The 24,513-nt window shown below is 40.2% G+C and overlaps 1 protein-coding gene across 1 annotated transcript in view; it reads left to right on the top strand.

The window, feature by feature from the left end:
- TOPBP1 (DNA topoisomerase II binding protein 1) overlaps nt 1-24,513 on the top strand; it is an 872,354-nt gene that overhangs the window by 652,114 nt on the left and 195,727 nt on the right. Inside the window, exon 25 of the mRNA XM_053715750.1 lies at nt 23,535-23,624. Within this exon, the coding sequence (XP_053571725.1) occupies nt 23,535-23,624 (90 nt within the window). The remainder of the gene's footprint in view (nt 1-23,534; nt 23,625-24,513) is intronic.

Here is a 24,513-nt window from a genome sequence, read left to right as displayed (position 1 = left end):
CCCTTTTTTTGGGGTGGTTATGATTTTTGTTTAAAGCACAATTATTCCAATTCCTTATTTTATATGCTTTCGCACTTTTTTATCACCCCACTTCTTGGCTATTCGTTAAACTGAATTGCGGGTGTGGTGAGGGGTGTATTTATAGGCATTTTGAGGTTTGGGAAACTTTGCCCCTCCTGGTAGGAATGTATATCCCATACGTCACTAGCTCATGGACTCTTGAAAGAAATGAATTTATCAGGTAAGTTCTTACATAAATTATGTTTTTATCAATAGCATTTCATTAACATATCTCTACCGTATATCAGAAATCTTGTCTGCAAATTTAATTGTTTTCCAAATCCACTCCGAGGGTATCCTTTGCTCTTTACCAATCTGTTTACAATACCTAGGTTTCAAAATGGCGCTTTAAACACAGTTATTGGTTTAAGTATTTTGAACATGCAGTGCTGAAAATAGTGGGCAGGATAACGTGACATCATCGGCGAATAAAATCTATAACTTTTAGAACGTTATGAAACTTCGTTTTGGAGAAAATATAGGTCAGTAGGTTTTAATTAATGTTTATTAACTTTAATTTGTTAGTTGTTTAGCTTAAAAATTATAACAGAAAGTAATCCTTTAACCTTGTTCTTAGAGTTTGGCCGCATTCTCCGTTTGAGCCATTGCTTTCCATAGATATTTTGGAAGGTTTTGTTTCTTGTTGCTATTTCTTATGCTCGGAGATTCTCGGAACTCTTGGCTTTGCAGTGTGATTCTCCTTATCTTATCTTTCATGCCAATAAGGCGGTTCTTCGTACTAGTTAGGTTTTCTTCCTAAAGTTGTTTCAGATAGAAATATCAATTAGGAAATTGTTGTTCCTTATCTATGTCCTATTCCTTCTTTTCATTAAGGACGTTTGTTGGTCCTCTTAGACATTAATGGCTGTGTGTTGAGTTATTTTGAGGGGACAGCAAATTTACACTGTTATACAGGCTGTACACTCACTACTTTACATTGTAGCAAATTGTCATTTCTTCAGCGTTGTCACATGAAACGATATAATAAAATATTTACAAAAATGTGAGGGGTGTACTCACTTTCTTCTATAAGATACGACAAGTCCACGGATTCATCCTTTACTTGTGGGATATTATCCTCCTGCTAACAGGAAGTGGCAAAGAGCACCACAGCAGAGCTGTCTATATAGCTCCTCCCTTGACTCCACCCCCCCCCAGTCATTCTCTTTGCCTACACTAAGTAATAGGAAGGGTAAAGTGAAAGAGGTGATAAAATGTTAGTTTTTATTTTCTTCAAGCAAGACTTTTTTATTTTAAATGGTAACGGTGAGTGTTATTTTTTCCCGGGCAGCAGATGGAATGAAGATTTCTGCCTGGAGACTGATGATCTTAGCAGTTGTTACTAAGATCCAGAGTAGTTCCCACAGAATGGCTGAGGAGTACTTAAGAAACTTCAGTGTGAGGAACGTTTTTCATGCTACAAGCATTGAGGTATGTTCAGTCATTTTTTTCTGGAGAGACTGTGTTATTTCAGAATTGGCTGACAGTATCCCCATGAGGGAAAGGGTAAGCAGTAATCCTAATGTATAGAGAGGGGTATTACTGGACCTGTATGTTGGGCTGTAAATGGTTGACACTGATGACATGTTTGTGGGCAAACGATTCTATGTTGGGAGGTTAAATAACGTTTTTTGTGGCAAACGTTTTCAATTTAATTTGGCAATAGAGGGTACAAATGGCTTCATTTAGATGGGTATATGAACCCACATGGCTAGGTTTTTTTTAGACCGCTCTCTTGCGGTTATTGTTTAAGGCTGTGAGACATCGAGTTAGATGGGCGGGGCCTATTTTCGCGCCTCAGTTGCGCAGTTGTATTCCCCATGCAAGCAGCAAACTTCAGCTCCGGTGGGCCTTTCAGGAAAGTTATGGCCTAATCGAAGGGTTAATCCGATTTTTCAGACCCCTGAGGGCAGGTAGGCGCCACAGCAGGGCTGTGGGGCGAGGTGCATGGAGTGTTTTTGTTTAACTATAACGTTTTTGGTATAACGTTTTTTGTTCTTAAGGGTTAAGTATTCCTTTTCTTTTGGGGCAATCTTAGCTGACAAGTTGGGATACATTTATCATAAAATTGAGATAATTTTATCGTTTTAAGGCAGTTTTGGAAAAATTGTATGCTTTTTTCTCTTAAAGGCGCAGTACCGTTTTTTCAGATGGTTATTTTTTTCACAAAATAAAGTTTTTTCAAGCCTGTTTGTGGTCATTACTAGCCTGTTTTAACATGTCTGACATTGAGGAAAGCCAATGTTCCATGTGTTTAGAAGCCATTGTGGAACCCCCACTTCAAATGTGCCACTCATGTACTGAAAGGGCCTTACATTGCAAAGAACATATTTTAGCTGATAAAAGTATGTCTCAGGATGATTCTCAGTCAGAAGAGAATCAGGTTATGCCATCCACTTCTCCCCAAGTGTCACAACCTTTAACGCCCGCCCAAGCGACGCCAAGTACTTCTAGTGCGTGTAATTCTTTCACCCTGCAAGATATTGCTGCAGTTATGTCTACTACCCTTACAGAGGTATTATCTAAACTGCCAGGTTTACAGTGTGAGCGCAGTAGGTCAGGTATTAGAGTAAATGCTGAGCCCTCTGATGCTTTATTGGCCATCTCCGATGTACCCTCACAGTGTTCTGATTTGGGGGTTGGGGAATTGCTGTCTGAGGGAGAGCTTTCTGATTCAGGAAAGATGTTCCCTCAAGCAGACTCAGATGTGACGGCCTTTAAATCCCGCCAGAGAAACTGTGTAAAATGGGTAAATATCTAGAGGTCCCTACTTACACTAATGTTTTCTTTCATGTAATTAGCAAGAGTCCATGAGCTAGTGACGTATGGGATATACATTCCTACCAGGAGGGGCAAAGTTTCCCAAACCTCAAAATGCCTATAAATACACCCCTCACCACACCCACAATTCAGTTTTACAAACTTTGCCTCCCATGGAGGTGGTGAAGTAAGTTTGTGCTAGATTCTACGTTGATATGCGCTTCACAGCAGGCTGAAGCCCGGTTTTCCTCTCAGAGTGCAGTGAATGTCAGAGGGATGTGAAGAGAGTATTGCCTATTTGAATACAATGGTCTTCCTCTAGGGGATCTATTTCATAGGTTCTCTGTTATCGTTCGTAGAGATTTCTTCTCCTACCTCCCTTTTCATATCAACGTTATACTCTTATATACCATTACCTCTACTGATTCTCGTTTCAGTACTGGTTTGGCTATCTACTATATGTAGATGAGTGTCCTGGGGTAAGTAAGTCTTATTTTTTTTGTGACACTCTAAGCTATGGTTGGGCACTTTATATGTAAAGTTCTAAATATATGTCTTTAAACTTATATTTGCCATGATTCAGGATAATCAGTATTCCTTCATTCAGACTGTCAGTTTCATTATTTGGGATAATGCATATGAATAAATATTTTTTTCTTACCTTGAAAATTTTCAATTGACTATTTTTCCCTGCGGGCTGTTAAGCTCGCAGGGGCAGAAAATGTTTCATTTTATTGCGTCATTCTTGTCGCAAACTTTTTTGGAGCAAAATTTTGTCATTTCCGGCGCCGTAGTTGGTGCCGGAAGTTGTATTCAGTTACGTCATTTTTTTGACGCATGTGTATTCAGACGTTTTTTTGCGCAAAAAAATGTGGGCGTCGGTTTCGGCATCAGAGGATGTGGCGTCATACTTGGCGCCAAAAAATATGGGGGCGTTGTACTTGGCGCCAAAAATGTGGGAGTCTTTTTTTGTTCCACTTTTTTCTCAAATTATTTAAGTCTCACTTTTTCATTGCTTCTGGTTGCCAGAGGCTTGTTATTTTGCATTTTTCCCATTCCTGAAACTGTCATTTAAGGAATTTGATAATTTTGCTTTATATGTTGTTTTTTTCTATTACATATTGCAAGATGTCACATCCTGACCCTGGATCAGAATCTACTACTGGAAAGACGCTGCCTGATGCTGGTTCTACCAAAGTTAAGTGCATTTGTTGTAAACTTGTGGTAACTGTTCCTCCGGCTGTAGTTTGTGTTAGTTGCCATGATAAACTTTCCAATGCAGATTGTGTCTCCATTAGTAATAATCCTTTACCTGTTGTTGTTCCTTAAACATCTAATGTTCAGGATGTTCCTGTTAATGTAAAATAATTTGTTTCTAATTCTATTAGGAAGGCTCTGTCTGTTATTCCTCCTTCCAGTAAACGTAAAAGGTCTTTTAAAACTTCTCATATTTCAGATGAATTTTGAAGTGACCGCCATCATTCTGACTTATCTGTTTCTGATGAGGATCTATCTGGTTCAGAAGATTCTGCCTCAGATATTGATACTGATAAATCTTCTTATTTGTTTAAAATTGAGTTTTTTCGTTCTTTACTTAAAGAAGTGTTGATTGCATTAGATATGGAGGAGTCTAGTCCTCTTGATACTAAATCTGCTAAGCGTTTAAATTCGGTTTATAAACCTCATGTAGTTATTCCAGAAGTTTTTCCAGTCCCTGATGCGATTTCAGAATTGATTTCTAGGGAATGGAATAGTCTGGATACTTCATTTACTCCTTCTCCAAGGTTTAAGAAATTGTACCCTGTGCCATCTAATAGATTAGAGTTTTGGGACAAAATCCCCAAAGTTGATGGGGCTATCTTTACTCTTGCTAAACGTACTACTATTCCTACGGCAGATAGTACTTCCTTTAAGGATCCTTTAGATAGGAAGCTTGAATCCTTTCTAAGGAGAGCTTATTTATGTTCAGGTAATCTTCTTAGACCTGCTATTTCTTTGGCTGATGTTGCTGCAGCTTCAACTTTCTGGTTGGAGGCTTTAGCGCAACAAGTATCAGACCATAATGCTTATAGCATTGTTAAACTTCTTCAACATGCTAATAACTTTGTTTGTGATGCCATTTTTGATATCATTAGAATTGATGTCAGGTATATGTCTTTAGCTATTTTAGCTAGAAGAGCTTTATGGCTTAAAACTTGGAATGCAGATATGACTTCTAAGTCAACTTTGCTTTCTCTCTCTTTCCAAGGTAATAAATTGTTTGGTTCTCAGTTGGATTCAATAATTTCAACTGTTACTGGGGGGAAGGGAGCCTTTTTGCCTCAGGACAAAAAATCTAAAGGTAAATATAGGGCTGCTAATCGTTTTCGTTCCTTTCGTCAGAATAAGTAGCAGAAGCCTGACCCTTCTTCTAAAGGAACGGTTTCCGTTTGGAAACCTTCTCCAGTCTGGAATAAATCCACGCCTTTTAGAAAGTCAAAACCAGCTCCCAAATCCACATGAAGGTGCGGCCCTCATTCCAGCACAGCTGGCAGGGGGCAGGTTACGATTTTTCAAAGATGTTTGGATCAATTCGATTCACAATCTTTGGATTCAGAACATTGTTTCACAAGGGTACAGATTAGATTTCAAGGTAAGGCCGCCTGTGAGAAGATTTTTTCTCTCACGCATTCCAGTAAATCCAGTGAAGGCTCAGGCGTTTCTGAAATGTGTTTCAGACCTAGAGTTAGCTGGGGTAATTATGCCAGTTCCAGTTCTGGAACGGGGTCTGGGGTTTTACTCAAATCTATTCATTGTACCAAAGAAGGAGAATTCCTTCAGACCAGTTCTGGATCTAAAATATTGAATCGTTATGTAAGGATACCAACATTCAAGATGGTGACTATAAGGACTATTCTGCCTTTTGTTCAGCAAGGGAATTATATGTCTACAATAGACTTACAGGATGCATATCTTCATATTCCGATTCATCCAGATCACTATCAGTTCCTGAGATTCTCTTTTCTAGACAAGCATTACCAGTTTGTTGCTCTTCCGTTTGGCCTAGCAACAGCTCCAAGGATCTTTTCAAAGGTTCTTGGTGCCCTTCTCTCTGTAATCAGAGAACAGGGTATTGCGGTATGTCCTTATTTGGACGATATCTTGGTACTTGCTCAGTCTTTACATTCTGCAGAATCTCATACGAATCAAGTTGTGTTGTTTCTTCAAAGACATGGTTGGAGGATCAATTTACCAAAGAGTTCCTTAATTCCTCGGACAAGGGTAACCTTTTTGGGTTTCGAAATAGATTCAGTGTCCATGACTTTGTCTCTAACAGAAAAGAGACGTCTGAAATTGGTTTCAGCTTGTCGAAACCTTCAGTCTCAATTGTTCCCTTCGGTAGCATTATGCATGGAAATTTTAGGTCTCATGACTGCTGCATCGGACGCGATCCCTTTTGCTAGTTTTCACATGAGGCCCACCCTTTTTTGTGGTGGTTATGATTTTTTTGTATAAAGCACAATTATTCAAATTCCTTATTTTTGATGCTTTCGCTCCTTTCTTATCACCCCACTTCTTGGCTATTCGTTAAACTGAATTGTGGGTGTGGTGAGGGGTGTATTTATAGGCATTTTGAGGTTTGGGAAACTTTGCCCCTCCTGGTAGGAATGTATATCCCATACGTCACTAGATCATGGACTCTTGCTAATATGAAAGAAATGAATTTATTAGGTAAGTTCTTACATAAATTATGTTTTTCTAGTCCCTAGAATAATTTTGGACATTGTTACTAAGGAATGGGATAGACCAGGCATTCCGTTCTCTCCCCCTCCTACTTTAAAGAAAATGTTTCCCATATCTGACACCATTCGGGATTCGTGGCAGACGGTCCCTAAGGTGGAGGGAGCTATTTCTACCCTGGCTAAGAGTACAACTATACCTATTGAGGACAGTTGTGTTTTCAAAGATCCTATGGATAAAAAATTAGAAGGGCTTCTAAAGCAGTTTTTTATTCATCAGGGTTTTCTTCTGCAACCTATAGCGTGCATTGTTCCAGTAACTACTGCAGCAGCTTTTTGGTTTGAGGCTCTAGAGGAGTCTCTTAAGGTTGAGACCCCATTAGATGATATTTTGGATAGAATTAAGGCTCTCAAGCTAGCAAATTCTTTTATTAAAGATGTCGCTTTTCAAATGGCTAAATTAGCGGCTAAGAATGCAGGCTTTTCCATTTTAGCGAGTAGAGCTTTATGGCTTAAGTCATGGTCTGCTGATGTGTCATCTAAATCCAAGCTTTTAGCTATTCCTTTTAAGGGTAAAACCCTATCCAGGCCTGAACTAAAGGAGATCATTTCTGACATTACTGGAGGTAAAGGTCATGCCCTACCTCAGGACAAGATGGTTAAAATGAGGACCAAACAGAATAATTTTCGTTCCTTTCGAAACTTTAACGGCGGTCCCTCTACCTCCTCATCCGCCTCGAAGCCGGAGGGGAACTTCGCTCAATCCAAGTCAGTCTGGAGACCTAACCAGACCTGGAATAAAGGTAAACAGACCAAGAAGCCCGCTGCTGCTACCAAGACAGCATGAAGGGGCAGCCCCCGATCCGGGACCGGATCTAGTAGGGGGCAGACTTTCTCTCTTTGCTTAGGCTTGGGCAAGAGACTTCAGGATCTCTGGGAATTAGAAATTGTGACCCAGGGGTATCGTCTAGAATTCAAAGATTCTCTCCCAAGGGGGAGATTTCATCTTTCACGTTTGTCTGTAAACCAGACAAAAAGAGAGACGTTCTTACGCTATGTAGAAGACCTATATACCATGGGTGTAATCTGCCTAGTTCCAAAATTAGAACAAGGGCAGGGGTTTTACTCCAGTCTGTTCGTGGTTCCCAAAAAAGAGGGAACCTTCAGACCGATTTTAGATCTCAAAACTCTAAATAAATTTTTCGTTCAAGATAGAGACCATACGAACAATTTTACCAATGATTTAGCAGGGTCAATATATGACCACCGTGGATTTGAAGGATGCGTATCTTCACATTCCTATCCACAAAGATCATCACCAGTTCCTCAGGTTCGCCTTCCTGGGCAAACATTACCAGTTTGTGGCCCTTCCTTTTGGGTTGGCCACAGCTCCCAGAATTTTCTAAAGGTGCTAGGGTGCCTTCTGGCGGTTCTAAGGCCGCGGGGCATAGCAGTGGCGCCCTATCTGGACGATATTTTGATTCAGGCATCAACTTACCATCTAGCCAAATCTCACACGGACATTGTGTTGGCTTTTCTGGGTGGAAGGTGAACATAAAAAAGAGTTCACTTGTTCCTCTGACAAGAGTTCCATTCCTAGGAACTCTGATAGACTCGGTAGACATGAAGATTTTTCTGACGGAGGTCAGAAAATCAAAGATCTTAACCACTTGCCGAGCACTTCATTCCATTCCTCGGCCATCAGTGGCTCAGTGTATGGAGGTAATTGGACTTGGTAATTGGTAGCGACAATGGACATAGTTCCGTTTGCTCCCTTACATCTCAGACCACTGCAGCTGTGCATGCTCAGACAGTGGAATGGAGATTATGCAGATTTATCTCCGCGGATAAATCTGGATCTAGAGACCAGAGACTCTTCATTGGTGGTTGTCACAGGATCATCTGTCCCAGGGAATGTGCTTCTGCAGGCCAGCATGGGTCATAGTGATAACGGACACCAGCCTCTTGGGCTGGGGTGCAGTCTGGAATTCCCTGAAGGCTCAGGGTGTGTGGACTCAGGAGGAGTCCTTACTACCAATAAATATTCTAGAACCGAGAGCGATATTCAACACGCTTCAAGCGTGGCCTCAGCTGGCTTCGGCCAAATTCATAAGATTCCATTCGGACAATATCACGACTGTAGCATATATCAATCATCAAGGGGGAACAAAGAGTTCTCTAGCGATCATAGAGGTTTCCAAAATAATTAAATGGGCAGAGACTCACTCTTGCCATCTATCAGCAATATATATCCCAGGAGTGGAGAACTGGGAAGCGGATTTTCAAAGTCGTCAGACTTTTCATCCGGGGGAGTGGGAACTCCATCCGGAGGTGTTTGCAAAATTAATTCATCAATGGGGCACACCGGAATTGGATCTGATGGCATCTTGTCAGAATGCCAAACTTCCTTGTTACGGGTCCAGATCAAGGGATCCTCAAGCAGTACTGATAGATGCTCTAGCAGTACCGTGGTCGTTCAACCTGGCTTATGTGTTTCCTCCTTTTCCTCTCCTACCTCGTCTGATTGCAAGTATCAAACAGGAGAGGGCTTTGGTAATACTGATAGCGCCTGCGTGGCCACGCAGGACTTGGTATGCAGACCTGGTGGAAATGTCATCTCTGCCACCATGGAAACTGCCACTGAGACAGGACCTTCTCATTCAGGGTCCGTTCCAACATCCAAATCTAGTTTCTCTGCAGCTGACTGCCTGGAGATTGAACGCTTGATTCTATCTAAGTGGGGATTCTCTGAGTCGGTCATTGATACCTTGATTCAGGCTCGGAAGTCTGTCACTAGGAAAATTTATCATAAGATATGGCGAAAATATCTTTATTGGTGCAAATCCAAAGGCTACTCATGGAGTAAGATCAGGATTCCTAGGATTTTGTCCTTTCATCAAGAAGGATTGGAGGAGGGGTTATCAGCTAGTTCCTTAAAGGGACAGATTTCTACTTTGTCAATCTTACTACACAAGTGTCTGGCAGATGTCCCAGACGTTCAGTCGTTTCGTCAGGCTTTGGTTAGAATTAAGCCTGTTTTTAAACCTGTTGCTCCACCATGTTATTTGAATTTAGTTCTTAATGTTATTCAAGGGGTTCCGTTTGAACCCATGCATTCCATAGATATTAAACTTCTATCTTGGAAAGTTCTGTTTTTAGTTGCTATCTCTTCTGCTCGAAGAGTTTCGGAGCTATCTGTGTTACAATGCGACTCGCCTTATCTTATATTCCATTCTGATAAGTTGGTTTTGCGTATTAAACCTGGATTCCTTCCTAAGGTTGTTTCAAATAAGAATATTAATCAGGAAATTGTTGTTCCTTCTTTGTGTCCTAACTCTTCTTCTAAGAAGGAGCGTCTGTTACATAACTTGGACGTGGTTCGTGCCTTGAAGTTTTACTTGCAAGCGACCAAGGATTTCCGTCAAACATCTTCTCTGTTTGTTGTCTATTCTGGAAAGCGTAGAGGTCAAAAAGCTACGGCTACCTCTCTTTCTTTTTGGCTGAAAAGCATCATCCGTTTGGCATACGAGACTGCTGGACAGTAGCCTTCTGAAAGAATTACAGCTCATTCTACTAGAGCGGTGGCTTCCACATGGCCTTTTAAAAACGATGCTTCTGTTGAACAGATTTGTAAGGCTGCGACTTGGTCTTCCCTTCATACCTTTTCCAAATTTTACAAATTTGATACTTTTGCTTCTTCTGAGGCTATTTTTGGGAGAAAAGTTCTTCAAGCAGTGGTGCCTTCTGTTTAGGTATCTGTCTTGTCAATCCCGTTCATCCGTGTCCTGTAGCTTTGGTATTGTATCCCACAAGTAAAGGATGAATCCGTGGACTCATCGTATCTTTTAGAAGAAAAGGAAATTTATGCTTACCTGATAAATTGATTTCTTCTAAGATACGACAAGTCCACGGCCCGCCCTGTCAATTTAAGACAGATTATATATTTTTTTTGTTTAAAACTTCAGTCACCTCTGCACCTTTTAGTTTCTCCTTTTTCTTCCTATACCTTCGGTCGAATGACTGGGGGGTGGAGTCAAGGGAGGAGCTATATAGACAGCACTGCTGTGGTGCTCTTTGCCACTTCCTTTTAGCAGGAGGATAATATCCCACAAGTAAAGGATGAATCCGTGGACTCGTCGTATCTTAGAAGAAATCAATTTATCAGGTAAGCATAAATTTCCTTTTTGTGGGATACTGTGTATGTATATGTATATGTGTATATATATATATATATATATATATATATATATATATATATATATATATATATATATATATATATATATATATATATATATTTATATATAATCAATTTAAATATTTGCATAGGAAATTAGCACGTCTAGGCAAGATTCCCCGCTTGTTTTTTCACAGAAATACTTAATATACAATCTTACCAATGCACAAGAGATTTCTGGGTAAGATATGCAAATTAGATATGCAAATTCTTGGATCGCTGTGTTAAAACAGTATTTTGAAGCAAAAAACTGAGAATTTGCATATCTAATTTGCATATCTTACCCAGAATTCTCTTGTGCATTGGTAACATTGTATATTAAGTATTTCTGGGAAAAAGCAAGCAGGAATCTTGCCTAGGCCTAATTTCCTATGCAAATATTTACATTGATTTAATTTTGAGACATGGAGGATTTTAATTTGTTTTTTTATCTCCCCCCATAATTTTAATGAATTTTGGTTTAACCATGAAAATAGCTTTACCAATGCAGCAACCAGAAATCTATCTCCTACTGAAGAGTTCCAAAAAGAATGAAACAGGCTGTCTAGTGACTGATTTCTGATTTGCTGCAATAATCCTGTTAAAAGGATCGCTGTGTTAAAACAGTATTTCTTTCATGTAATTGGCAAGAGTCCATGAGCTAGTGATGTATAGGATATACAATTCTACCCGGAGGGGCGAAGTTTCCCAAACCTCAAAATGCCTATAAATACACCCCTCACCATACCCACAATTCAGTTTTACAAACTTTGCCTCCTATGGAGGTGGTGAAGTAAGTTTGTGCTAAGATTTCTACGTTGATATGCGCTTCTCAGCTTTTTTGAAGCTCGATTCCTCTCAGAGTACAGTGAATGTCAGAGGGATGTGAAGGGAGTATCACCTATTGAATGCAATGATTTTCCTAACAGGGATCTATTTCATAGGTTCTCTGTTATCGGTCGTAGAGATTCATCTCCTACCTCCCTTTTCAGATCGATGATATACTCTCATATTCCATTACCTCTACTGATAACTATTTCAGTACTGGTTTAGCTATCTGCTATATGTGGATGGGTGTCTTTTGGTAAGTATGTTTCATTTACTTAAAACATTCTCAGCTATGGTTTGGCACTTTATATAAAGTTCTAAATATATGTATGTACTTATATTTGCCATGATTCAGGTTTTCAGTATATTTCCTTTTTGCAGACTGTCAGTTTCATATCTGGGAAATGCATTTTAAAAAAAATTATTTCTTACCTGGGGTTTAGTCTTTTTCAAATTGATTCTTTTTCTAAATTGAGGGCTGTATTAGGCTCGCGAGAGCGCAGAATGCTAAAATTTATTGCCGCAAGATTTTTTTGGCGCGAAAGTTCGTTGACACAAATTCGTCATTTCCGGCGTCTTAGTTGGCGCCGAATCCTTCACGAGGTTGCATCATCTATGACGCTATTGTTTAGTTTCCGGACGTTTTTGGCGCCAAAAAATATTAAGCTAAGTGCATTTGTTGTAAACTTGTGGAGACCATACCTCCAGCTGTGGTTTGTAATAGTTGTCATGATAAACTTTTACATGCAGATAATGTTTCCATCAGTAGTAGTTCATTACCTGTTGCTGGTCCATCAATATCTGATGCTCAGGATATTCCTGTAAATTTAAGAGAATTTATTTCTGATTCCATTCAGAAGGCTTTGTCTGTCATTCCGCCTTCTCATAAACGTAAAAGGTCTTTTAAAACTTCTCATAGAGTTGATGAAATTTCAAATGACCAACAACATACTGATTTATCTATCTCTGATGAGGATCTATCTGATTCAGAAGATCCTGCCTCAGATATTGACACTTATTTATTTAAAATGGAGTATATTCGTTCTTTATTAAAAGAAGTGTTGATTACATTAGATATGGAGGAGACTAGTCCTCTTGATATTAAAACATTTAAATTCTTTTTATAAGCCTCCTGTAGTTATTCCAGAGGTTTTTCCAGTTTCTGATGCTATTTCAGATATGATTTCAAAGGAATGCAATAGACTGGGTACTTCTTTTATTCCTCCTTTAAGGTTTAAAAAATTGTATCCTTTGCCAACTTATAGATTGGAGTTTTGGGAAAAGATCCCCAAAGTTTATGGGGCCATCTCTACTCTTGCTAAGCGTACTACTATTCCTACGGAAGATAGTACTTCTTTTAAAGATCCTTTAGATAGGAAACTTGAATCTTATTTAAGGAAGGCTTATTTATGTTCAGGTCATCTTCTTAGGCCTGCTATTTCTTTGGCTGATGTTGCAGCTGCTTCAACTTTTTGGTTGGAAACTTTAGCGCAACAAGTATCGATCAGATCATAATGTGTCTAGCATTGTTAAATTAATTCAACATGCTAATAATTTAATTGGTGATGCCATTTTTGATATCATCAGAATTGACGTTAGATATATGTCGTTAGCTATTTTAGCTAGAAGAGCTTTATGGCTTAAATCTTGGAATGCTGATATGACTTCTAAATCGACATTGCTATCTTTCTTTCCAAGATAATAAATTATTTGGTTCTCAGTTGGATTCAATAATTTCAACTGTCACTGGGGGGGGAGGGAGCTTTTTTGCCTCAGGATAAAAAGTCTAAGGGTAAATTTAAAGCTTCTCACCGTTTTCGTTCCTTTCGACTTGATAAAGAACAGAAATCGAATCCTTCCTCAGTCTTGAATAAATCCAAGCCATTTAAGATATCTAAATCAGCCCCCAAGGCCGCATGAGGGTGCGGCCCTCATTCCAGCTCAGCTGGTAGGGGCAGATTAACATTTTTCAAAGATGTTTGGATCAATTCAGTCCAAAATTATTGGATTCAGAGCATTGTCTCTCAGGGGTACAGAATAGGTTTCAGAGTAAGACCGCCTGTGAGAAGATTTTTTTCTCTCACGCATTCCAGTGGAAGCCCAGGCTTTCCTGAAGTGTGTTTCAGACCTGGAGTTATCAGGGGTAATCATGCCGGTTCCGTTTCAGGAACAGGGTCTGGGGTTTTAATCAAATCTATTCATTGTCCCAAAGAAAGAAAATTCATTCAGACCAGTACTGGATTTAAAGATCTTGAATCATTATGTAAGAGTACCAACATTCGAAATGGTGACTATAAGGACTATTCTGTCTTTTGTTCAGCAAGGGCATTATATGTCCACAATATACTTACAGGATGCATATCTTCATATTCCGATTCATCCAGATCACTATCAGTTCCTGAGATTCTCTTTTCAAGACAAGCATTACCAATTTGTTGCTCTTCCTTTTGGCCTAGCGACAGCTCCAAGAATCTTTTTAAAGGTTCTCGGTGCCCTACTCTCTGTAATAATTCTAGGGGCCTCTTTTGTTCGTCCAACCTGGACTGTGATAACAACAGATGCGAGTCTTTCAGGTTGGGAAGCTGTTTGGGGATCTCTGACAGCGCAAGGGGTTTGGAAATCTCAAGAGGCGAGATTACCAATCAATATTTTGGAACTCCGTGCGATTCTCAGAGCTCTTCAGTTTTGGCCTCTATTGAAGAGAGAACCGTTCATTTGTTTCCAGACAGACAATGTCACAACTGTGGCGTATGTCAATCATCAGGGTGGGACTCACAGTCCTCAGGCTATGAAAGAAGTATCCCGGATACTTGTTTGGGTGGAATCCACCTCCTGTCTAATTTCTGGGGTCCATGTCCCAGGTATAGACAATTGGGAAGCGGATTATCTCAGTCGTCAAACTTTACATCCGTCAAACATATGTGTTTTCTCAAATTGTTCAGATGTGGGGGCTTCCAGAAATAGATCTTATGGCATCTCATTTAAACAAGAAACTTCCCAGGTACCTGTCCAGGTCCCGGGATCCTCAGGCGGAAGCAGTGGATGCATTGACACTTCCTTGGGGTTATGAACCTGCTTATATTTTTCCGCCTTTAGTTCTTCTTCCAAGAGTGATCTCCAAAATCATCATGGAGCAATCGTTTGTGCTGCTGATGGCTCCAGCATGGTCTCACAGGTTTTGGTATGCAGATCTTGTTCGGATGTCCATTTGCCAACCTTGGTACCTTCCATTAAGGCCAGACCTTCTATCTCAAGGTCAGTTTTTCCATCAGGATCTCAAATCATTGAATTTATTTGATGGTATGGAAATTGAGCGCCTAGTGCTTAGTCATAGAGGTTTCTCTGACTCAGTGATTAATACTATGTTACAGGCTCGTAAATCTGTTTCTAGAAAGATTTATTATCGAGTTTGGAAGACTTACATTTCATGGTGTTCTTCTCATAAATTTTCTTGACATTCTTTTAGACTTCCTAGAATTTTGCAGTTTCTTCAGGATGGTTTGGATAAAGGTTTGTCTGCAAGTTCCTTGAAAGGACAAATCTCTGCTCTTTCTGTTTTACTCCACAGAAAACTTGCTAAACTCCCTGATATTCACTGTTTTGTACAGTCTTTGGTTCGTATCAAGCCTGTCATTAAATCAATCTCTCCTCCTTGGAGTCTTAATTTGGTTTTGAAGGCTTTATAGGCTCCTCCGTTTGAGCCTATGCATTCTTTGGACATTAAATTGCTTTCTTGGAAAGTGTTGTTCCTTTTGGCCATCTCTTCTGCTAGAAGAGTTTCTGAATTATCTGCTCTTTCTTGTGAATCTCCTTTTCTGATTTTTCATCAGGATAAGGCAGTTTTGCGGACTTCATTTAAATTCTTACCTAAAGTTGTGAATTCTAACAACATTAGTAGAGAAATTTGTTGTCCCTTCTTTGTGTCCTAATCCTAAGAATTTTTTGGAGAGATCTTTACATTCTTTGGATGTGGTGAGAGCTCTGAAATATTATGTTGATGCTACTAAAGTTTTCAGGAAGACTTCTAGTCTATTTGTTATCTTCTCTGGTTCCAGGAAAGGTCAGAAGGCTTCTGCCATTTCTTTGGCATCTTGGTTACGGCTTTTGATTCATCAAGCTTATTTTGGAGTCGGGTAAAACCCCGCCTCAGAGAATTACAGCTAATTCTACTAGGTCAGTTTCCACTTCCTGGGCTTTTAAGAATGAAGCTTCAGTTGATCAGTTTTGCAAAGCAGCAACTTGGTCTTCTTTGCATACATTTACTAAATTCTACCATTTTGATGTTTTTGCTTCTTCGGAAGCAGTTTTTGGTAGAAAAGTTCTTAAGGCAGCTGTTTCAGTTTGATTCTTCTGCTTATGTTTTAAGTTTTATCTTTTCAATTATGAGATTAAATTTATGATTTGGGTTGTGGATTAATTTTTTTCAGCGGAATTGGCTGTCTTTATTTTTTATCCCTCCCTCTCTAGTGACTCTTGCGTGGAGTTCCACATCTTGGGTATTGCTATCCCATACGTCACTAACTCATGGACTCTTGCCAATTACATGAAAGAAAACATAATTTATGTAAGAACTTACCTGATAAATTCATTTCTTTCATATTGGCAAGAGTCCATGAGGCCCACCCTTTTTATGGTGGTTATGATTTTTTTGTATAAAGCACAATTATTCCAATTCCTTTGTTGATGCTTTTTACTCCTTTCTTTATCACCCCACTTCTTGGCTATTCATTAAACTGAATTGTGGGTGTGGTGAGGGTTGTATTTATAGGCATTTTGAGCTTTGGGAAACTTTGCCCCTCCTGGTAGGATTGTATATCCCATACGTCACTAGCTCATGGACTCTTGCCAATATGAAAGAAATGAATTTATCAGGTAAGTTCTTACATAAATTATATTTTTGAAGCAAAACAAATGAGAATTTGCGTATCTAATTTGCATATCTTACCCAGAATTCTCTTGTTCATTGGTAACATTGTATATTAAGTATTTCTGGGAAGAAGCAAGCAGGGAATCTTGCCTAGACATGCTAATTTCCTATGCAAATATTTACATTGATTTAATTTCTCCAACATAGGTGTGTCCGGTCCACGGCGTCATCCTTACTTGTGGGATATTCTCCTCCCCAACAGGAAATGGCAAAGAGCCCAGCAAAGCTGGTCACATGATCCCTCCTAGGCTCCGCCTACCCCAGTCATTCTCTTTGCCGTTGTACAGGCAACATCTCCACGGAGATGGCTTAGAGTTTTTTAGTGTTTAACTGTAGTTTTTATTATTCAATCAAGAGTTTGTTATTTTGAAATAGTGCTGGTATGTACTATTTACTCAGAAACAGAAAAGAGATGAAGATTTCTGTTTGTATGAGGAAAATGATTTTAGCAACCGTAACTAAAATCCATGGCTGTTCCACACAGGACTGTTGAGAGCTACTAACTTCAGTTGGGGGAACAGTATGCAGTCTCTTGCTGCTTGAGGTATGACACATTCTAACAAGACGATGTAATGCTGGAAGCTGTCATTTTCCCTATGGGATCCGGTAAGCCATGTTTATTACGATCATAAATAAGGGCTTCACAAGGGCTTATTAAGACTGTAGACTTTTCTGGGCTAAATCGATTCATTATTAACACATATTTAGCCTTGAGGAATCATTTTATCTGGGTATTTTGATATAAGAATATCGGCAGGCACTGTATTAGACACCTTATTACTTAGGGACTTTCCCAAAGCATAAGCAGAGCCTCATTTTCGCGCCGGTGTGGCGCACTTGTTTTTGAGAGGCATGGCATGCAGTCGCATGTGTGAGGAGCTCTGATACTTAGAAAAGACTTTCTGAAGGCGTCATTTGGTATCGTATTCCCCTTTGGGCTTGGTTGGGTCTCAGCAAAGCAGATACCAGGGACTGTAAAGGGGTTAAAGTTTAAAACGGCTCCGGTTCCGTTATTTTAAGGGTTAAAGCTTCCAAATTTGGTGTGCAATACTTTTAAGGCTTTAAGACACTGTGGTGAAAATTTGGTGAATTTTGTACAATTCCTTCATGTTTTTTCGCAATTGCAGTAATAAAGTGTGTTCAGTTTAAAATTTAAAGTGACAGTAACGGTTTTATTTTAAAACGTTTTTGTACTTTGTTATCAAGTTTATGCCTGTTTAACATGTCTGAACTACCAGATAGACTGTGTTCTGAATGTGGGGAAGCCAGAATTCCTATTCATTTAAATAAATGTGATTTATGTGATAATGACAATGATGCCCAAGATGATTCCTCAAGTGAGGGGAGTAAGCATGGTACTGCATCATTCCCTCCTTCGTCTACACGAGTCTTGCCCACTCAGGAGGCCCCTAGTACATCTAGCGCGCCAATACTCCTTACTATGCAACAATTAACGGCTGTAATGGATAATTCTGTCAAAAACATTTTAGCCCAAATGAACACTTGTCAGCGTAAGCGCGGCTGCTCTGTTTTAGATACTGAAGAGCATGGCAACGCTGATACTAATATCTCTGAAGGGCCCCTAACCCAGTCTGATGGGGCCAGGGAGGTTTTGTCTGAGGGAGAAATTACTGATTCAGGGAACATTTCTCAACAGGCTGAACCTGATGTGATTGCATTTAAATTTAAGTTGGAACATCTCCGCATTCTGCTTAAGGAGGTATTATCCACTCTGGATGATTGTGACAAGTTGGTCATCCCAGAGAAGCTATGTAAAATGGACAAGTTCCTAGAGGTGCCGGGGCTCCCAGAAGCTTTTCCTATACCCAAGCGGGTGGCGGACATTGTTAATAAAGAATGGGAAAGGCCCGGTATTCCTTTCGTCCCTCCCCCCATATTTAAAAAATTGTTTCCTTTGGTCGACCCCAGAAAGGACTTATGGCAGACAGTCCCCAAGGTCGAGGGAGCGGTTTCCACTTTAAACAAACGCACCACTATACCCATAGAGGATAGTTGTGCTTTCAAAGATCCTATGGATAAAAAATTAGAAGGTTTGCTTAAAAAGATGTTTGTTCAGCAGGGTTACCTTCTACAACCAATTGCATGCATTGTCCCTGTCGCTACAGCCGCATGTTTCTGGTTCGATGAGCTGATAAAGGCGGTCGATAGTGATTCTCCTCCTTATGAGGAGATTATGGACAGAATCAATGCTCTCAAATTGGCTAATTCTTTCACCCTAGACGCCACTTTGCAATTGGCTAGGTTAGCGGCTAAGAATTCTGGGTTTGCTATTGTGGCGCGCAGAGCGCTTTGGTTGAAATCTTGGTCGGCTGATGCGTCTTCCAAGAACAAGCTACTTAACATTCCTTTCAAGGGGAAAACGCTGTTTGGCCCTGACTTGAAAGAGATTATCTCTGATATCACTGGGGGTAAGGGCCACGCCCTTCCTCAGGATCGGCCTTTCAAGGCAAAAAATAAACCTAATTTTCGTCCCTTTCGTAGAAACGGACCAGCCCGAGGTGCTACGTCCTCTAAGCAAGAGGGTAATACTTCTCAAGCCAAGCCAGCTTGGAGAACAATGCAAGGCTGGAACAAGGGAAAGCAGGCCAAGAAACCTGCCACTGCTACCAAGACTGCATGAAATGTTGGCCCCCGATCCGGGACCGGATCTGGTGGGGGGCAGACTCTCTCTCTTCGCTCAGGCTTGGGCAAGAGATGTTCTGGATCCTTGGGCGCTAGAAATAGTCTCCCAAGGTTATCTTCTGGAATTCAAGGGACTTCCCCCAAGGGGGAGGTTCCACAGGTCTCAGTTGTCTTCAGACCACATAAAAAGACAGGCATTCTTACATTGTGTAGAAGACCTGTTAAAAATGGGAGTGATTCATCCTGTTCCATTAAGAGAACAAGGGATGGGGTTCTACTCCAATCTGTTCATAGTTCCCAAAAAGGAGGGAACGTTCAGACCAATCTTAGATCTCAAGATCTTAAACAAGTTTCTCAAGGTTCCATCGTTCAAGATGGAAACCATTCGAACTATTCTTCCTTCCATCCAGGAAGGTCAATTCATGACCACGGTGGATTTAAAGGATGCGTATCTACATATTCCTATCCACAAGGAACATCATCGATTCCTAAGGTTCGCATTCCTGGACAAGCATTACCAGTTCGTGGCGCTTCCTTTCGGATTAGCCACTGCTCCAAGGATTTTCACAAAGGTACTAGGGTCCCTTCTAGCTGTGCTAAGACCAAGGGGCATTGCTGTAGTACCTTACTTGGACGACATTCTGATTCAAGCGTCGTCCCTTCCTCAAGCAAAGGCTCACACGGACATCGTCCTGGCCTTTCTCAGATCTCACGGATGGAAAGTGAACGTGGAAAAGAGTTCTCTATCTCCGTCAACAAGGGTTCCCTTCTTGGGAACAATAATAGACTCCTTAGAAATGAGGATATTTCTGACAGAGGCCAGAAAAACAAAGCTTCTAGACTCTTGTCGGATACTTCATTCCGTTCCTCTTCCTTCCATAGCTCAGTGCATGGAAGTGATCGGGTTGATGGTAGCGGCTATGGACATAGTTCCTTTTGCGCGCATTCATCTAAGACCATTACAACTGTGCATGCTCAGTCAGTGGAATGGGGATTATACAGACTTGTCTCCGAAGATACAAGTAAATCAGAGGACCAGAGACTCACTCCGTTGGTGGCTGTCCCTGGACAACCTGTCACGAGGGATGACATTCCGCAGACCAGAGTGGGTCATTGTCACGACCGACGCCAGTCTGATGGGCTGGGGCGCGGTCTGGGGATCCCTGAAAGCTCAGGGTCTTTGGTCTCGGGAAGAATCTCTTCTACCGATAAATATTCTGGAACTGAGAGCGATATTCAATGCTCTCAAGGCTTGGCCTCATCTAGCGAGGGCCAAGTTCATACGGTTTCAATCAGACAACATGACAACTGTTGCGTACATCAACCATCAGGGGGGAACAAGGAGTTCCCTAGCGATGGAAGAAGTGACCAAAATCATTCTATGGGCGGAGTCTCACTCCTGCCACCTGTCCGCTATCCACATCCCAGGAGTGGAAAATTGGGAAGCGGATTTTCTGAGTCGTCAGACATTGCATCCGGGGGAGTGGGAACTCCATCCGGAAATCTTTGCCCAAGTCACTCAGCTGTGGGGCATTCCAGACATGGATCTGATGGCCTCTCGTCAGAACTTCAAAGTTCCTTGCTACGGGTCCAGATCCAGGGATCCCAAGGCGTCTCTAGTGGATGCACTAGTAGCACCTTGGACCTTCAAACTAGCTTATGTGTTCCCGCCGTTCCCTCTCATCCCCAGGCTGGTAGCCAGGATCAATCAGGAGAGGGCGTCGGTGATCTTGATAGCTCCTGCGTGGCCACGCAGGACTTGGTATGCAGATCTGGTGAATATGTCATCGGCTCCACCTTGGAAGCTACCTTTGAGACGAGACCTTCTTGTTCAGGGTCCGTTCGAACATCCGAACCTGGTTTCACTCCAGCTGACTGCCTGGAGATTGAACGCTTGATCTTATCGAAGCGAGGGTTCTCAGATTCTGTTATCGATACTCTTGTTCAGGCCAGAAAGCCTGTAACTAGAAAGATTTACCACAAAATTTGGAAAAAATATATCTGTTGGTGTGAATCTAAAGGATTCCCTTGGGACAAGGTTAAGATTCCTAAGATTCTATCCTTCCTTCAAGAAGGATTGGAAAAAGGATTATCTGCAAGTTCCCTGAAGGGACAGATTTCTGCCTTGTCTGTGTTACTTCACAAAAAGCTGGCAGCTGTGCCAGATGTTCAAGCCTTTGTTCAGGCTCTGGTTAGAATTAAGCCTGTTTACAAACCTTTGACTCCTCCTTGGAGTCTCAATTTAGTTCTTTCAGTTCTTCAGGGGGTTCCGTTTGAACCCTTACATTCCGTTGATATTAAGTTATTATCTTGGAAAGTTTTGTTTTTAGTTGCAATCTCTTCTGCTAGAAGAGTTTCAGAATTATCTGCTCTGCAGTGTTCTCCTCCTTATCTGGTGTTCCATGCAGATAAGGTGGTTTTACGTACTAAACCTGGTTTTCTTCCAAAAGTTGTTTCTAACAAAAACATTAACCAGGAGATTATCGTACCTTCTCTGTGTCCGAAACCAGTTTCAAAGAAGGAACGTTTGTTGCACAATTTGGATGTTGTTCGCGCTCTAAAATTCTATTTAGATGCTACAAAGGATTTTAGACAAACATCTTCCTTGTTTGTTGTTTATTCTGGTAAAAGGAGAGGTCAAAAAGCAACTTCTACCTCTCTCTCTTTTTGGATTAAAAGCATCATCAGATTGGCTTACGAGACTGCCGGACGGCAGCCTCCCGAAAGAATCACAGCTCATTCCACTAGGGCTGTGGCTTCCACATGGGCCTTCAAGAACGAGGCTTCTGTTGATCAGATATGTAGGGCAGCGACTTGGTCTTCACTGCACACTTTTACCAAATTTTACAAGTTTGATACTTTTGCTTCTTCTGAGGCTATTTTTGGGAGAAAGGTTTTGCAAGCCGTGGTGCCTTCCATTTAGGTGACCTGATTTGCTCCCTCCCTTCATCCGTGTCCTAAAGCTTTGGTATTGGTTCCCACAAGTAAGGATGACGCCGTGGACCGGACACACCTATGTTGGAGAAAACAGAATTTATGTTTACCTGATAAATTACTTTCTCCAACGGTGTGTCCGGTCCACGGCCCGCCCTGGTTTTTTAATCAGGTCTGATAATTTATTTTCTTTAACTACAGTCACCACGGTATCATATGGTTTCTCCTATGCAAATATTCCTCCTTAACGTCGGTCGAATGACTGGGGTAGGCGGAGCCTAGGAGGGATCATGTGACCAGCTTTGCTGGGCTCTTTGCCATTTCCTGTTGGGGAGGAGAATATCCCACAAGTAAGGATGACGCCGTGGACCGGACACACCGTTGGAGAAAGTAATTTATCAGGTAAACATAAATTCTGTTTTTGAGACATGGAGGATTTTAATTTCAGTTTTTTATCTCCCCCCCCCCCCCCCATAATTTTAATGAATTTTGGTTTAACCATGAAAATAGCTTTACCAATGCAGCAACCAGAAATCTATCTCCTACTGATGAGTTCCAAAAAGAACGAAACAGGCTGTCTAGTGAGTGATTTCTGGTTTGCTGCAATAATCCTGTTAAAAGGATCGCTGTGTTAAAACAGTATTTTGAAGCAATAAGAAGGAGAAATTGCATATCTAATTTGCATATCTTACCCAGTATTCTCTTGTACATTGGTAACATTGTATATTAAGTATTTCTGGGAAAAAGCAAGCGGGGAATCTTGCCTAGACGTGCTAATTTCCTATGCAAATATTTACATTGATTTAATTTTGAGACATGGAGGATTTTTATTTCAGTTTTTTATCTCCCCCCTTAATTTTAATGTATTTTGGTTTATATATATATATATATATATATATATATATATATATATATATATATATATATATATATATATATATATATATACACATACATACATACACACTCAATGTTAAAGATAGAAAAAAGTCAAATTTCTAAGTCGTCTGCTGCTATTTCTAAGTTGTCCTGGTCCACTGGGAATGTCAAGCTCTGTAAATACACAAATACATATTTAGACATATGTATGTATCTCTCTGTTCAAGCCCTTTGCCTACCTTTTTTTTTTTCTAACATCTGAGACCTCATATCTTTGAGCTCTTAAAAAAATTTAATGCAATATTTTTTTAAAATATTTTTGTGTGTTGTTATGAGTGTTACTGTACTGTACAATGCATTTTTGATGTGTTTTGTGTCACTTTTTTGTCTCTCGTAACAGTTAACCATAGTGAATCCGTACTTTAAATTCCTTATATGGCGCTACTTCAGATGCACGCAAAGAGCTGTGATATACCCCTTATTGTTTGCGCGGAACAGTTAGTGTGCAACTCGTTATTCATCTTTAAAATGGATAATAATACAGACTATCTTTTTCATTTTTATAAAGGGAGCATTCAGTGGATGGAGAGTTATTTTAAATGTTGATCAAACAAGGGCCCCTGGATTTAAACGTCTTCTTCAGTCAGGAGGAGCAAAGGTAAGATAATTGTATTTTTCTGAAATGTATTATTTGTAGCCTGTTATTGATAAATCAGCAATACACTCTGTTTAAATTGTTCTAGTAAACTGCCAAACATTTAGTAAAGCTTTTGATATTTTTAACATGATTAATCCCAACTTGATGAACTTTCAAGGTAGGCAGCACTCACTGGATCTTTTAAACAGTGCACTGATTTGTGTTAAAATGAAAACTGCCTCATTTTGATATCCTTGAGTGGGTTTTGCAAGACTACCATAGACACTCAGGGCAATCAATGGGTTACACTTAAAGGGACACTAAACCCACATTTTTTCTTTCATGATTCAGATAGAATATGAAATGTTAAGCAACTTTCTAATTTACTCCTATTATCAATTTTTCTTCGTTCTCTTGCTATCTTTATTTAAAAAGCAGGAATGTGATGCATAGGAGCCTACCCATTTTTGGTTGAGAACCTGGGTTATGCCTGCTTATTGGTGGGTAAATGTAAGCCTCCAATAAGCAAGTGCTATCCATGGTGCTGAACCTAAAATAGGTTGGCTGCTAAGATTTACATTCCTTTTTTTATAATAAAATAGTAAGAGAACGAAGAAAATTGATAATAGGAGTAAATTATAAAGTTGCTTAAAATGTCATGCTCTATCTGTATCATGAAAGAAAAAAATTGGGTTTAGTGTTCCTTTAAGCATAAAGTAATGGCACCCATAGTTTTAATTGTTAATTGTAAAAAAAAAAAAAAAAAAAGTACATGAAGTCATTTAATTAGAATTTAATGGACTCACAACACAATGTCCTGCAGCTGTTGGTAGAATTTCTTATGCACTTAGGGAAACTACAATTCTTATCTTGCATGTAATTCAAGTCAATGCTTGCAAATCTCTATAAC

This window comes from Bombina bombina, chromosome 5 (genome assembly GCF_027579735.1).
Source record: "Bombina bombina isolate aBomBom1 chromosome 5, aBomBom1.pri, whole genome shotgun sequence".
Classification (NCBI taxonomy): domain Eukaryota; kingdom Metazoa; phylum Chordata; class Amphibia; order Anura; family Bombinatoridae; genus Bombina; species Bombina bombina.
This window is presented reverse-complemented; position numbering and strand designations above follow the sequence as displayed.